Source organism: Lingula anatina, chromosome 8 (assembly GCF_051362555.1).
Source record: "Lingula anatina isolate TDL-2025a chromosome 8, LinAna3.0, whole genome shotgun sequence".
Classification (NCBI taxonomy): Eukaryota; Metazoa; Brachiopoda; class Lingulata; order Lingulida; family Lingulidae; genus Lingula; species Lingula anatina.
The window spans coordinates 20,544,376-20,560,365 of record NC_141774.1 but is presented as its reverse complement, the minus strand read 5'-3'; the positions used below and the strand labels follow the sequence as shown (position 1 = coordinate 20,560,365).

General features: G+C 37.7%; 1 protein-coding gene across 1 annotated transcript; it reads right to left on the bottom strand.

Annotated features, from left to right (window-relative positions):
- Nucleotides 1–3,719: 3,719 nt before the first annotated feature.
- On the bottom strand, nucleotides 3,720–13,292 carry LOC106174068 (uncharacterized). The gene is made up of 14 exons (XM_087019446.1): nucleotides 13,277–13,292; nucleotides 12,718–12,925; nucleotides 12,200–12,521; nucleotides 10,022–10,245; nucleotides 9,476–9,626; nucleotides 8,777–9,092; nucleotides 8,232–8,460; nucleotides 7,863–7,992; nucleotides 7,497–7,652; nucleotides 7,020–7,178; nucleotides 6,126–6,265; nucleotides 5,590–5,747; nucleotides 5,074–5,214; nucleotides 3,720–4,754 (listed from the first exon to the last, which is right to left on the bottom strand). The coding sequence occupies exons 2-14, from the start codon at nucleotides 12,721–12,723 to the stop codon at nucleotides 4,688–4,690; spliced, it is 2,199 nt and encodes a 732-aa protein (XP_086875572.1). The 5' UTR covers nucleotides 12,724–12,925; nucleotides 13,277–13,292; the 3' UTR covers nucleotides 3,720–4,687.
- Nucleotides 13,293–15,990: the final 2,698 nt, after the last annotated feature.

Here is a 15,990-nt window from a genome sequence, read left to right as displayed (position 1 = left end):
GGAATTGACTTTGCTCATGTCACGCCTGGTTTAAATATTTTTTATGTCAACGATAAAATGGTTAGTTAAGTAAAAAAGATATATACATTTTCTCCTTTTTTAGCATCCCAAATCGTCATTATCGACGTCACGAAATGATACAAAAATGTTCTGTTGAGTTTGTGCCCTAAAAGAGAGTACTTCTCCTATCACACGCGATTCTTTCTACAAATTAACTGTTATAGACGGCGTCAAGGTCAATTGACAAAACAAATGCTTCATTTAAATACATGTTACATGTTATCAAACACCCCATTTCCATAGATTTTTAGATCGATCTATCCCTGTGGGGAGTCTCACTAGATTACTGTCAGCTTGGCCGGCTTAAGCGTCTGTCCCGCCTACTAAAAGCTGTAAGGGGGTAATTAACTATGGTGCCCGCTCGGCTGACTGCAATTTAGCGTGAGCCCCCAGGGAGTTAGGTCGATCCAAATCCTAATCATTAGATCGATCTAAATCTCTGGGAAAGCACCCAAAAATGGTTTATTTCCCTTTCGATTATGTACATTTAACAAACCAAGAGAGAGAGAGGGAAAGAGTCCACGTGGCATGATGGGCTGCCAACACCTTTAGTTTTGGAGGCCACTGGACACTCGCCAGTTCATCAGCATATGGGCACCTTGTCAATATAGTCTGGTAGCTAAGGGAAAAAAAAAATTGGCAAATCGTGACACGGTGGATAAAAGCACCAAATTTTGCATGTGGGTACCTTTTGACATACTAAATCAAATTAGAGCCGTAGCCCACGGAAAAAATTTACCGTTTGGCCAAAAAATCCAAAATGGCCGCCAATTTGTGAAATTCTGTAGAAAAAAATATACATACCTATGTTGATTTTTATCAAATAAAGTATTTGCTCAATGTTTTCCACATCCTTATTACCCAAATTATGCATATATGTCTGATAACAAACGAGTGTCCTTGGACTTTCTGAAAAAGCCAAGATGGCCACCGTTTGAATAGGAATACCAGAACATGCATGTACAGTTAAGGGTTTTCAACTTATGCCAACTATGAAGATGCTTTGCCCACTATCTAATTAATTTTGTTTCTGAGTGCCTTATTTCACAAATAATATATTTGTAGTGAGTAACTAACCTTTATTCTCAGGCATTTCGAGAAAAATCCAAGATGGTCGCCATATCAAAGGAATACTAGTGTACACATAGGGCTTCTTCTGCCATGGAGATATACAGACTTGACATTTAATATGGAATATTTTCTCCAAATTATAATGAATCAGTTTTTTCCTATTTTGCTGACTACTGATACATGAAAATAAGTATTAAAATCGTGTTTTAAAAACTTTTGATAATCTGTTCGATGTTATTGTGACATCAGTTCATTTTGAATTTGCTGTTTACAATGGCTTCCTCAGAGGTCGCCTGATATCCTAACCTGCTGAAACCATTTTGGTGTTCGCTAAGAGCCTTGAAAAATACGTTTTGGTGACAATTTGCCCCTCATTCAAAACGGACTTGGTGGTTTGGTTCAATTGCAGCAGCATATCGTGAAGGACAGTGAGGCCTGTTCCCTGGTGGTAAGATGTCGATACATTGGGCGTGGTCTCTGTGTAGGTGCATCAGTCTGGGCATAACTCTATAAAACTGTACAGAGCATTCCGTTTGACACAATAATCTGTCTTGAAATATCTGTATTTTTCTAGCCATTCTGGCACAGCTTATCAATTTTATAAAACACTGCTTAACTCATTTTACGCACTGCAAAACAGACCGCTTGCATGCCAAATTTCAAATTCTTCGATTCAGTAGTTGCCGACATATAGATACTTTTTTGACAGAACCATGCTTCATCAAAGGCAAGCTTTGACCAGCCCAGAGGAGCACTAGCCAATTAAATCACTGCATATTACACAATGCAGCAGTGCAACAGACTTGATAGTCAGTTAATTGGTAGCGACACACCTGACTTCATACTTCTCCAGTCAGATATCTTATGTGAGATCTGAGTTTTTTGAAAAAAGAACGCATTTTTACCTAGGTATACCTTTAAAACTGAAATATTCCATATTAAATGTCAAGTCTGTAATATTAATTGATAAATTAGGTTTGTTTCTGAGTATTTTCCACATCTGTTTAATCCACATAATATATATGTGAAGAGAATGTTATGAAAACAAAACAAAACAAAATGGCTGCCATTAGCCATAGAAGGTGGGGTTCAGTTAATTCTCGCAAGAGATAGGCTTCCATATCAAATGAAGCTAAATTCAATTGTTTTTCTTTTTTTTTCTTCTTATTATCATTATCCCATGGTACATATCTGTTAGGTCATTAATGTCCATATTTGATCATTTTGGGGGAATCCAAGATGGCCTTCTTTTCCCCATAGGAAAACTGGTGCATTGGATTTTTTTAGGCACTTCTAAGGCAAATGAGGGTAATCATGATGTTTTGTCAAAATACTTAAGGGTACACACTTGTCACCTACCAGATAGATATCTCAAAGTCCAAAAAGAATGTGGGAAATACCGAGAAACAAAATTCATTTTATATTGAACCCAAGTCTCTCTGGCAGTAGTTGACTGCACTATTCCTATTGTGAATTGCAGCAATTTTGAATTTTCTCAAATACGCAAGATGCACACTTGCTACACACCAGATTCATATAGAGTAAGGTTAATAAGGATGCCAACATGTTTCAACATCAAATGGCTTTATTTCATGTTGGAATCAATGTCTGAACTGTTCCATTCATTGACATCCGTGTGCATTTGAATGATATATTCGTTTGACAACTGGCAGCTATCTTGGGTTTTCTCCAAATAGTACTCAAGGATACATACGCTTTCTACACACACAGAGTCTTTCATAAGGATAAATAGGATATGAAAAACATTTAAAAACGATCTAAAGTTAACTACATTTAAATTGTACTCAGTGTATCTCTGGCATTATTTGATTATGTGTACAAATATTCTAAAGACAAAAGGCAGACATATTAAATTTTTTTCAGAATGCCCAAAGATACACACATCCTACAGACCAGGTAAACATCATAAGGGTAATAATAAGAGGAATGAAAAACATAAATTAATTTTAAAACAAACCCATGGTAATGTATTTGTATAATGAACCATATGCCTCTCTAGCAGCAATTGAAACCCACCCATTAGTATTCCTATGTCAAATTGCACCTATCTTGGATTTTCTCAGAATATCCAAGGATGCACACTATTTACCCACCATATATATATATATATATCATAGGACTGATAAGGATGGGAAAAACTTGATAAGCAAACACAATTTCATCCTGGTAGTAGATGAAAAGCCATGGATGTGCAGTTGTAATTCCAGGAGTATTCCTATGGCCACTGACGGCCATCTTGGATTTTCTCAAAATGATCAAATATGCACATTTATTATCTGCTAGATATGTATCACAGTGTAATAATAATGTGTAAAACACTGAAAAAATAAACTGAATTTGATAGTGAATTATGTTTTTCCTAGCTGACATTAGTTCCAACCCTTTGTATTCCTATGACATGTGGCGGCCATCTTAGATTTTCTCAAAATGCCCAAGAACACTTCGTAGTCACTCACCACAAAAATATTATGTGGGTAACAAAAATCTGAGAAACAGACTTAATTTGATAGTGGACAACGCTACGCACTCGTGTATGCCACATTTAAATAAAATCATCAAATCACAAATCACAGGAAATAAAAATTTATTCATATCTCATAGAAGATGTCAGTCCGGCGAGTTGTAAATCACAAATCACCGGGTATAATTTTCTTTGCTGAAGGACGAGGTTAAGTAAAGTCGCATTTACGAGTCACAGGAGGGGGTGCATCTTGGGTCAAGATAAAAAATATGAACGTTTCACTCATCTTGGGAAATAAAAAGTGGCTTTCACGGGTAGCAAAAATACCCAATGGGGCCCTCTTTTAGACCACGGTGGAAGTGAAGAACAAAAGACTCAGACGTGGTGTAACGTGCTAATTATAACCACACGTGCTACGCACTCGTGTATGCCACATAACCCTCGCTGACTCGGGGTCTATCTATTACTTAAAGCCGAGCGGGAAACCATAGCAACATGTTTTATTCAAAGGGTTTCAAAGCCTTCTTTTGAGCATGAATGCGTTACAGCCCGTTCATGGACCAGTGGTCTAAATAAGATAGACCCCTCGTCAGCGAGGGTTATGTGACATCCACACGTGTTACGCACTCGTGTATGCCACATAACCCTCGCTGACTCGGGGTCTATCTATTAAATAAAGCCGAGCGGGAAACCATAGCAACATGTTTTATTCAAAGGGTTTCAAAGCCTTCTTTTGAGCACCACATTATATAAACAACAGTAAAAACAGTTTGTAAGAGCTGGATTTACTCAAACCGGTTGACTAACGTGCAATGACTGACAATGGATGCAACAAAATCTTAATTAAACTACAAATAAAACACCATCCCACACTTGTTCTTGCCAACTCCCTTTCCAATCTACCCCCATAAAAGATGAATAGAAAAATAAAATAAAATCATCACATGATCTTCTATTACAAATAAAACTGTGAGATATACAATTGATGTCTGATTTATTCATGAACTGTTTCTATGTTGCAGATTGTCTGACAACCTTCAGGAACTAGCCGGTGTCTGTACGCATGCGCATTTATTAGCCTGCCGTAGGGATTAGCTCCACTGAGTGTCCGTCCCAGCAACCGCCTCTTTGGTTGTCACACCTAACACAATAATAATAATAATAATAATAATAATAATAATAATAATAATAATAATAATAAACTCGGCTATAGGCGTCGTCGAGAAGATATACCAGAAACTATAACATCGTCATTGTTAACTATAACACATTTACCCTGATGTTCTTTTCAATAAGTTCATTCTCTTTTGTGGACATTTAATATCAAAACACAGCTGCATCAAACTACTAGTTTAAACTTATTTCTACTAGAAGATGAGTAAAATTCGATCACACGTAGGCTACGCTCCCAGTGAAAAAAAAACGTTAAGTGAGTAATTTATAAAGCTCACTTTACTTACTTTGATATGCGGAAGCAGTCGCATCGTTTAACGTATCTGACCCTCAGCTGGTGAAAATGCCCAAAGTCTGTTGACGTCATAACAGTGACGGCGCGGCCATCTTCTTTCATGATTTTGATGTGGTCAGCAGTCAGTCGTACCCTTCAATAAAAAAGTTACAATGTTTTTTACCTATTAAAAACGAGCGCGTGTTAATTTGAAACGGTATTAACACTAAACCCTTTCCCGACTTATGAATATACATTAAAAACGTAAAATTATAAAATGTTTTAACTAGAGGCCCCCAAGGGTGCACCCCCCCTCCCCAGCAATAAAGCAGTTAAAATTCTCTGAAAATAATTAGGAAATCTAAATTTAGTTAAAATTATTTTCCCTCCATTATCTCCTAAGTAATTGTCATTTCAGAAAATTCGACAAATTTTGTGCAGAATGTACAAATAGCTCATCCAAAAACCAACGCTGTTAAACATATAACTTCCGTTGGCAGGGGTGGGGGGGGGGAAGGTTGAGACTTACATGTGGGTATGGGGGCCAGGCGGGTCCTCCGTGGCGACCGTTGTTTCGAGCTCGATGTCGCGCAGAGTTGGAGCATATTCCGTGGCATTATCAGAGGACAGGGCAATCGGTAATTCCCGGTACAAGCTGATGTACTTCCGCTGCTCCATGACCATGTCCTACAAAGATATATAAATGAATAAATAAATGGTGAAGTTTTCACCACGTGAAAATAATAAATTATATGGACAGGGAAAAGCACACATATGAGAAAACGGAAAGAAGATTAAGAAAGGATGGGTGAAAAATTGCAGGAATATTTGTCATAGGTAATGTCTTGTTTAAGACGCTGTCAAAAATTAAAATCCTACTGTATGTGTTCCATGTATTAATACCACTGTTTTGAAATCATTCAGCTTACAGAGATACTTAGCGAAAGAAACAAAGAACCGTTGGAAGTCGTGCATGACAAAGTCTTTAAAAAATACTTTCAAAAATGTCCCAATTAAAATAAATAAATAAATAAATAAATAAATAAATAAATAAATAAATAATACCTTTAGTGCCTCGATCTCCTTCATGATGGTGCTGCCCTCTACCGACACGGGCATAATGGGCCATCTCTGACGAATTTCACCAGCGCCATCTATGTTAAGTTCAATTCGAAAACCAGAGGCATCTACCGATTTTACTTCGCCTAGAAAAAAGTGTGTTCAATTTACACCTTGTCTGTATGGTACGTCAAGACCATCAGATTTCATGGACTAAAATTTATGTTCAGATGTCGAATATGTAAAAAGAACAAACTCAAGGATAACAGTAATGTTAATCATCAGTCTACCTTGTCTGTCAAGGACTCCAAGAAACCATTCCCAAACCCTGTTGTACTAACATTGGATCGAACTATCCCCAAGGAGATTCTCGCTTAATTGCAATTAACCTAAGCGGCTGAGATGTCTGTCACGCCTACTGAAGCTGATAAGGGCTAATTAACTATCGTTTAGCAGCTTTAGGTAGGCGTCCCAGACATCTAAGCCACTTAAGCTGAAAGCAATTTAACGAGAAACCCTGTGGAGATGGACCGATCCTGTTAGATCGATCTATGGATGGGAACCCAGTCCAAGACTGCACTTCCACAGATTTAGATCGACCCATCTAACCTAACTCCCTGGGGGTTCACGCCAAATTGCTGTCAGCTCAAGAGGCTTAATTGTCTGTCACGCCTGCCGAATCAGCAAGGGTACAGATAATTACCCCCTAACAACTTTACAAGGCGTGACAGACATTTAAGCCGGCCAAGTTGACAGCAATTTAGTGAGACTCCCCAGGGGGATAGATCGATCTAAATATCTGTGGAAATGGTCTCCAAGAGTAGTTGATAACTCAAAGCGTAGACCCGACAGTAGATTTCAGTGGTTAAATTATAACTGTAATTCTAATCATCACTGTACCTTGTCTGTCCAAGACACCAACGCCTCTATATCTCACGGTGTCCGCAGCGTCCTTATCCCCGTTGGTGTAGAACATCTCTACCGGAGTGTGGTAGTAAAAGGCATTGTTGGTACCATCAAATGCCAAGTTGGCTTCCTTCTTTCCATTACGGACAGAACCTTTTAAAGACAAAAAGGAAAATATAGCGATTATACTAGCAGATGATCGGCAGTTTATGATAAAATATACGACTGTGAAATCTGGGGGCGTAATTATCCATTTCCGTGCATAAAATGGTTATAACCGGGCTTAAATTATCTTTAAATGAGTAAATGGGCAAAAGCGGACTATAGTTTGTGGTCTTAATAAAGCATCTGTATCAAACAACTGCAATGGACTTTTAAGACTTCCAGAATACTGAATAAATTGGTTCGCAGTTGTTGATACAAGGTCTACACAAAATCCACCAGGCACATCTCTACACCCACGGTTCTTACCGTTTGGCCCCTCTCTCACAGTCTTCCCAAGGTCGGACTTGGCGTCTCCTTTAAAGTGCAGGTTGTAAGGGTTCCAGGAACTCAGAGGCGTTGAATACACGATCTCCAGGGGGATAGCATAGGTCCACTTCTGTTCTATTCTGCCGCAGTCTTTCACTACAAATTACAGTCTTTCAATCTAAAATCATATAGGAATACGATTTCCAATATCTAAATGTTTTAAATAGTTATTGGTTGAAGAAATTTGTACCTTACAGCATGCTGTTGTTAAACGGTGTAAATCTAACTTTGTTTATGCTTTCTAAGGCAGAATGGGGAAAAAACTTGTATGATGAAAATTGAAAAAAAAAACTGTTTTCTACTTACCTCTGTTGTTTTTCTTCCTTAGTTTACAATCTTTAATACTTAGACCGGCTACTTTCTCTTGTGTTGTCATAGCCATGAAGATGTTCTGGTCCGAGTAACTACGATGCATCTGTGTTAAGCCGTTTGCTCCCTAATACCGAGTGGAAAAACGCATAAATAAAGTCCTTGTTATGGTTGTTCGTGTTTCTAACTTACATGTACCACGAAAATGAAAACTTTTGAACGCAGTTTATTTTTACAGAAAAAGTAATGAATATGGGTCAACATAAATGTTAAAAGTTTGAATAAAAATGAAATGATTAAATAATGACAGAACAGATGATAGAATAATTTTGAAAAAAAAATTATAATAAAGATGAATTAACACACCTTTTTAGCGACTTTAAACCAACGATGGTAGTAACCGGCATTCAGCACGCGGTCGTTGCCGTCTTCGTCCGGGTCCAAGGTGAAGGCCGTGTAACCAAAGATGTCGTCTGTTATATTAGCTGGATAATTGTCCTTGCCTGGGATCTGCTCCATCAGCTCGTCCAGAAAACTACGCTGATACGCCTTCTCTTCACTCCAGTACTCACGGTTGTCAGGGTTTAGTTGGAACCTATGGAATATTTTGTAATTTTGTTTTTTTAATGGATGATCCAGACAATTAGTAAATTTATCCAATTAATTATATTTATACTATTATATTTGTATTATATTTTACATTCAATTATATTACTTATTATATTTTTCAAAAATTAATCCATATTTTTTTAAATATGAAATCTTCTGATATTGTTGAATGAGAAGATTAATTTATTTTTTGTACAAAACATTTATTAAATCTCATTCAATACTGAAAAACCGATAAATAGATAGATGAAAAAATATTGAAATGAAGTGTTACCGGATACAGTCTCCGTAATTGGCCTTACCTCGCTCTTCGTGATCCGGTTTGTAGCGCCATGCTGGATTTGTAGGCCATTCTGGAATGAAGGTCGTCCACGGTCCGGAAGTGGCTGAACGGTATGTCCTTCTTCAGGGGATGACATAATATCCGGTAGTTCCACTGCGCAAGCTCGGGAATCGTGCCGTTGATGAGACCGGAAATGGTGACGGGAAGATAGGCGAAGTTCTCAAGGTTGTCCTTGCGACCAGAGTACGCGCTGAAGCGAGCCTTCTCGTGCAGGTCAAACCAGTCCGTGGCGTCCAAAAAGTGGCGATCGCTGTCGAAAGACTCTTCTAAAGATGCTGTGAGTGAAAGATACGAATACTGTAATTTTTTTTAATGGGATGCAAATTAAAGCTTTTTGCTTAATAAATACCGTTGAAGTACACATTATTAATTCAAACAATTACGCACACAAACAAATAAACAGAAAATAAGAATATATAATTTACTGGCAATTATTTTAAAAACTGTTCATTCTTACGACAACATAGCTGACACAGCTTTCTGAGTATCTTATTTTCTGAATATCATTAAGTACATATTTTCTTTTGAAATCAACAAACAAACAACAAAATAATAGATAATAAGAATAGGGGATTTGGTAACATTCTGGCCCACAGATTCTACATCTGACACAGCTTTCTGAGTACTTCATTATTTTTCGCAGATAATTTTCCATTACCTGAACTTTTCATCCAGGCTCCTTCTAAGTAGCAAAGGTTGGCTTTGAAGTATTTAGTGTAATCTCTGTGAGATTTGTCTTGATTTTTCCAGGCTTTGAACCACTCCTTCATCTCCGCTATTTGTTCCTGCACCGTGGCTTTATTTCTTACCTGAATTCATACATGGTTGGTAATTATACAACGAAAAAGCAATGAACGGTAATAATAATAATAATAATAATAATAATAATAATAATAATAATAATAATAATAAATAAATAGATAGATAGATAGATAGATAGATGAATAAATTGATGAAACAAACAATCAAAAAACAAATTGATTCATATATTTTAAAAAGCAAGACGAAAAATAAAAATACAAAAATAAAAGACACGAAGTCCATAAAATGAAGATAAATGAATAAACAAATTAAGAGAAAAGTAAACAGATAGATAACTAAAGATTGATACTACTAAAAATAGATCTATTACAACTAAATAGACTTCTTTACACTTGAAATATTCTGACACTGTTGCAAAATTATCAAACGATGCCAACAGTACCTCTGGTGGCACATCAGGGAAAGGGATATCCTCCGTGCAGTGAAAATCTTTGCTTCTCCGACACGGCATGACGAACTTGTAATCGTTATGTCTGGTCCGGAACTCCACCCCGTTCAATACGGCGACGAACTCTCCCATCCCTATGGTGCGGTCGTAGTTAGCGTGGTTATGAATACTGACGGCGCTGTTACCGGTGTACGTCGTGGAGTGGTACGGCCGCGTGCCTGGAGAGACAAATTTGGTTTTGTGACATTTTAAAATCAATCTCAAGCTCAATCTCTCATGGACACATGCACACGCACATATCTCCATGCAAAAAGGGCAACACAACACAAGAACCGGAGAGCACTATTGTCGACCCTAGGATGACCTGCTTATGCAATTTAAACTTTATATGGTTAAAGAAAATATAATTTTCATAGAAGACACATCCGTTTCATTCAGAGCGTGACCGCTGTTTACTTATTTCAATCCGCAGTATATCCTTTTGACATCATATATAAACTGAGCCTGGAAAACTACAAGTACTGTACAACGGATGCTCATTATAATTATTTATTAATTATAGACTTAGAACATGTTGATTGGTGATTATATACGTAAATTGAAATAAATTGAAAATGATATGCAACGGAACTTGTATTTATTTTGTGGAAATTGAAGGAAATTATTTCGACAGTTTTTAAGTGTGTGATGATGATGGATTAGATAGCAGATTCACGAGGTTAAAGCGAAAATAATGGTCGTGGGATTTTAGTTCAGATAAATAATTAAGCAGATGCGGCGTATTGCAAAGCACACAAATACTTTCACGTGCGCGCAATAAAAATAAATAACAAAACATAAAATAAAGTTATCAAACAAAGAGATAAATTGGTTTATAAATAAAGAAAGGTTTATTTGTCATTTTGTACCAGAAAATGTTAACGAATAAGAAGACCGCCACGTCTGACAAAGGAAAAAGACGCAAAGATGCCTCGTCGATAAAGGCTTTCGTCTAAAAATGATCAAAACACCTGTCAAAACGAAGTCCATAAAATGAAGATAAGTGTTGTCCATCATGGCATTGTAGTTCTCTATCCTTTGATTTACGACGCTTTGTGGCCATTTTATATTACTAAATTAACTAATGCCCCTTCAACTAGACCATAGCAAACACTATTATCAGCTGTAAAAATTTGAGTGTCCATTTTTGAGTTCTCCGTCTTCTAAATGACTTTTGGTGGTTGGTTTAAATACTCAAATCATGCTAATAGATTTATTGATAACCGCCGCATACGCAAACTGTGCGTTAATGAAGCTCTGGTGAACGTTTCAAATGACAGTAATGCGGTTTGAATGTCTTGATTTTTGATAAAGATGAAATACTGGTTCTTCCGCAAAGAAGAGGACATTTGAGTCACGCCAGTGATGCACAAATTATATGCAAACCATTATTTTTGCTGTTTGATCCATCTAATATGGAGAGAAATAAACAAGAATATAAACGTGATAAACGGCAATTAAGCAGATATTCCATAAAAGATGTGCATCACTGGCGGATCTCAAATGTTTCCCTTTTTTGTGGAATGACCCTTACATCATTTTGCCTTCTCTATGATTTAACTCGGCATTTAACTTAGATTTAATTCAGCACCCTATGATAAAGCGATTAACTTATCCTTTCCATTTACAGGAAAAGACATAGGCATGCTGCAAATAGGAGTCGGTCTCCAGTGATATAAACTGTAATACTCAAAGTTGCTCTAAGGTAACTTTTCAGTAAAGACGGGATGTCAGTTTCTCATACATGGTCATATATTTTATGTGCTAGGTGTTGATTCTGCTGAGAAGGAAAGGCATAAGCGATTCTTCTTGTTAGAGTATTTGACAAAACAGGGGTTATAATCAACACATAATATAAAAGAATTCAGTGACTTTAACGCACCAGCATCGCGTGCATAGGAGGGGATCACGCCACGCTCTAGCGGCCGTATCATCTACGGGAAATTTTTCATGTAATGATATTCATATGATAATTCTTAAACTCGGTTTTTCAACACTTACATATAGGCAAAGTATTTCACCGACCCTGTAAAGCAAGCGAAGATACACTGATAATTTCTTCAAAATAGCAACATTGAAAACCAGGCTCATTTGCACGGGACCATCACGTCTAACTAAGATCCCAAAACTCACCGTCCGTCTGAAGTCTGATCTGTTTTATCCCCGAGCTCCCCTCAGACCGTATTCTTTCCTCTACAAACAGCTGCTGCATGATAAGTTGCCTGCCCAAGGCCGCCACCGTGCTCTGCAGTTGCCGTATCACCTTCGAGGCGTCGCCATCAGAGCCCGCAGCGTCGTTCGCAGCGTCGTTCGCGAGGGGGACGCCCAATGAAGCTTGAAGGCGCATTAGCCTTTGTAAACGGCGTTCCTGGTTTTTCCGTCCGCCCTGAGCTTCCAAAATATCCCCAGAAATCAGGAGAAATACTACTAAGACTAACGGTGTGCTTAAAAAATTCTGGAAAAAAAAAACATAAGAAAATGGATCTGATAAAAAAATGATTTTTATTCTGGAGAGATATCTAAACTTTAAAAGAAGGGGAGTGCATTCCAATAGCAAAAAAGCAAACAAAGAATACATAAATTGCGAATTTACCAACACCAGCGACTTTTAATGCTGATATAACACACTAGTTTATATCAATTAGACCTACCTTCATATTTTTATCTTTTTTGTCTCCTTCTCGTCTGCTGTCTGTCCCGAATATAAAAGGCCACGAATTCCGTCGCGGTTTTTAAACCAGTCTATTCCCCAATCCCCGTGACTCGACAAATCCGGATTAATCACTGTGTCGTCACAATCGGTGCGCGCGACCTTGTGCCTTATTGGGAACTCCAAGGCTGAACAAGCTTGGCACACATCTAAAAAAAGTTAAAAATAGAAATACTTGGCGAGAGAATTGTACACATACGTTTTCTATTTTTATTTCGCATTGTACACGTTTTCTATTGCGCCTGCGCTTAAGAGGAGAGGATCGCGGGTCATCATATACTAGTACATTCATACATATATAGACATGTATATATTTTCATCCATGTCTCATAAAAAGTTTTCCTCGATAATTCTTCATTATTTTAAGGGGGCTATGAAGGCTCAAAATGAGGCTTCTTGTTAATTGTCTCACTTGACAAGAAACATATGTGCTCGTTTCACAAATGTTTATGATTAAATCATTGCTGGTCATCTTTTTTAAGGTTGGTGCATACACTCACGGCTAGCGATTTCCCTTCCTTGTTAATCATCCTCGGTGTCCAAATTAACTCACGACTGACCGCTGCAATCCACAAGCTCAGGAATGGATGCTCTGGCCATCGTAGTAATGGAACTGAAGCACGTGACGTGCATACCGCAGTTACAGGTAGCTATTGCACCCTGAGTTGGGGGGGGGGGGGGGGACGGTGGACTCAGGGACGGTGGACTCATGCTGATATTGCAAATAGTCCAACCGTTATCCCCAAAAACTCACATGGTGTTACTGGATCCATGGTCACCGGAGTATGCCGTGGTAAGTTCAATGTCTGAAACGCAGGGTGTTACTGGAAACGACAGATTCTATATAGAAGTTGTTAATGTCAGTTTTCCTTAAAACTCAGGGTGTTACTGGTAACGACAGATTCTAAATAAAAGTTATTAATGTCCAGTTATCGTTAAAACTGCAGGGTATTAGTCGGCGGTAATCGTGCATAATCTATGGAATAAAATCCAAGGGTGTGTCAGTGGCGTAGTTAAGGGGTGTGTCAAGGCGGTGACGTCACTTCCGTCTACTTTCTACCCCACCCCTCCCACCACCACTACCTTAACCCTATAGGTGCGTCACTGTGTCTTTTCACCATGGTTCTCTCATCCCAAGTGCCGTGCATCGCCGCATTTTGAAAATTAATTCATGACAGACAGAAGACCCCCTGCCAATTCTTTGACTCACACGTTAGGTTTTGGATGCCGTATCTGAAAATATCTTTTAACCCCGCCATTCTTGAGTATTTTAAAAACCTGTCCTTAAATTGAATTATTCCTGTTGCGGTGTTTTAGCTTAGACAAATCACACCCACGTTTCTAAGATGTTTTTCCTTTTTACTGCTACATGTGTGTGTTTTCAATAAAGTCCAAATTTGAAAAACTTGCACAAATTTGTTTTCTCCTGCAATCCTGGTCACCACGGAAATTACCGATGCGAAGCAGAAGTTTTTGAGGTAAGAATCGGATATTTTTGTCGTGAAAAAGGAAAGATGTACATACATTTCATTTAAAAAACAATGTTTTTCGTATATTTCGTACATTTTTACTTTTTGACTAGAACTTTCAAATAAATAAATAAATAAATAAATAAATAAATAAATAGAGAAGCGCACATCAGGTCCCATACTTGAGTCAACTTATTCTACTCTAAATTCTATCGACTGAGTATAAAAAAATTCTCTTGGTTTTCATTTTTTCGTGTGTTGCTCTGATCTTTTTTTATTTTTATGAGTCACTGTCACAAGGGCACCTTTCAACAAAAGAGCTTCAAAATAAAAGTGACAGACAAAAACGTCAAGTTCAAAAATAGGATTTAAAGAAGGTAGCTCAAGAAAACCGGTTTCAGGCCGATTTTTATTTCACATGTAACTGAACCTGGTCACAAAGGAGGAACCATTATTTTGAACTAAAATATAACAAATAGGCCTGATATCATTTTGGAGTTTTGGAAAGAAAATCATTTAGATCATCAAGTGTGGGCCTCTCTACATATGACTCACAAGCGGGTTTTTAATATACATCATGTATGCTGCACTGCTGGGAACTACCTACTATATGAAGGAGGTGGTTTGATCTCTCGATCTGTTTTTTTTTTTTTTGATTGATTCTTTTTTCCCCTCTTATTCATTCATAATTCGTGTTTGGGATGATGCATTTTAACCTTAAATTATATGAAATTAATTTTATTAATTTAAACTTTTCGACCAAGACCTAAACACGAGTTATATTTCCATATCGAACACGTGCAAGTTTGTTGGCCATTTATTTCTGTTCCATTGACTTTATTCTCGCTATCAGCAGTTCACACGATATCAAATGAATTTCCTTGCGGTTAAATTTCAATTTATTTTACAACAGCAGAACATATTTTCGTGTTAGATTAAAAATTGGCGTCACACCACACATCATTGTTTATTTGTGTTGAATGGTCTAAACAAACAGATATACTTAGCGATTTTAGAAAATAGCGGTTTGGCAGCCTGGGTTTGAGAAGTCACTGGTAACTGTACCAGCGCCATGAACAGCAGAGTACGGTTGGGGGAAGTGAGAAGTGTGAATGAAGAATTCCTCGGCTGATACATCTCCTGTTCATTTATTTCCTCAACGCAAGCGGAACAGGATAGTGTGAAAACAAAAAGGCACAAGCTGCGGCTTCCCTGAACCAATGCCAACACCGCACCTTGCCAGATGCACGCACGTTTCTGCATCCTGCGTTTCTGTGGTTCCTGCCAACTACCCTCCACTGCCTTCGGTAGGCTATATAGTTAACGACAGAGACACGGTGATTAACGGAAGCTAGTTTGTAGTCAGAATTTGTAGTAATTAACCTCTTATATTCAGGGTGCAGTAGTTACACTGCACTTTTTTACAACGATAAATCACCATAACCGGAAGGGTCTGTTTAAACGACTTCATAATTTGTCCTTGGCCTGGTATGATTGGCCTTTGCCTAGTTAACGGACAGTTCGATGAAATCAATTAAGACAGACCTTATTTTACTACTTCAAACCACTGACTTGACCTTGTAGGCCTACTCTGTAAATTCATACTTAATTAAATGACCTCGGGGAAAAGCGCGAAAATTGAGTGATTATATAAAAGGAAAAAGCTCGGGAAATAAAAACAATTACTTCAAAATCAATTCAGGAATGACAATTATTGTCTAATTACCATCAAATACATGCATGTA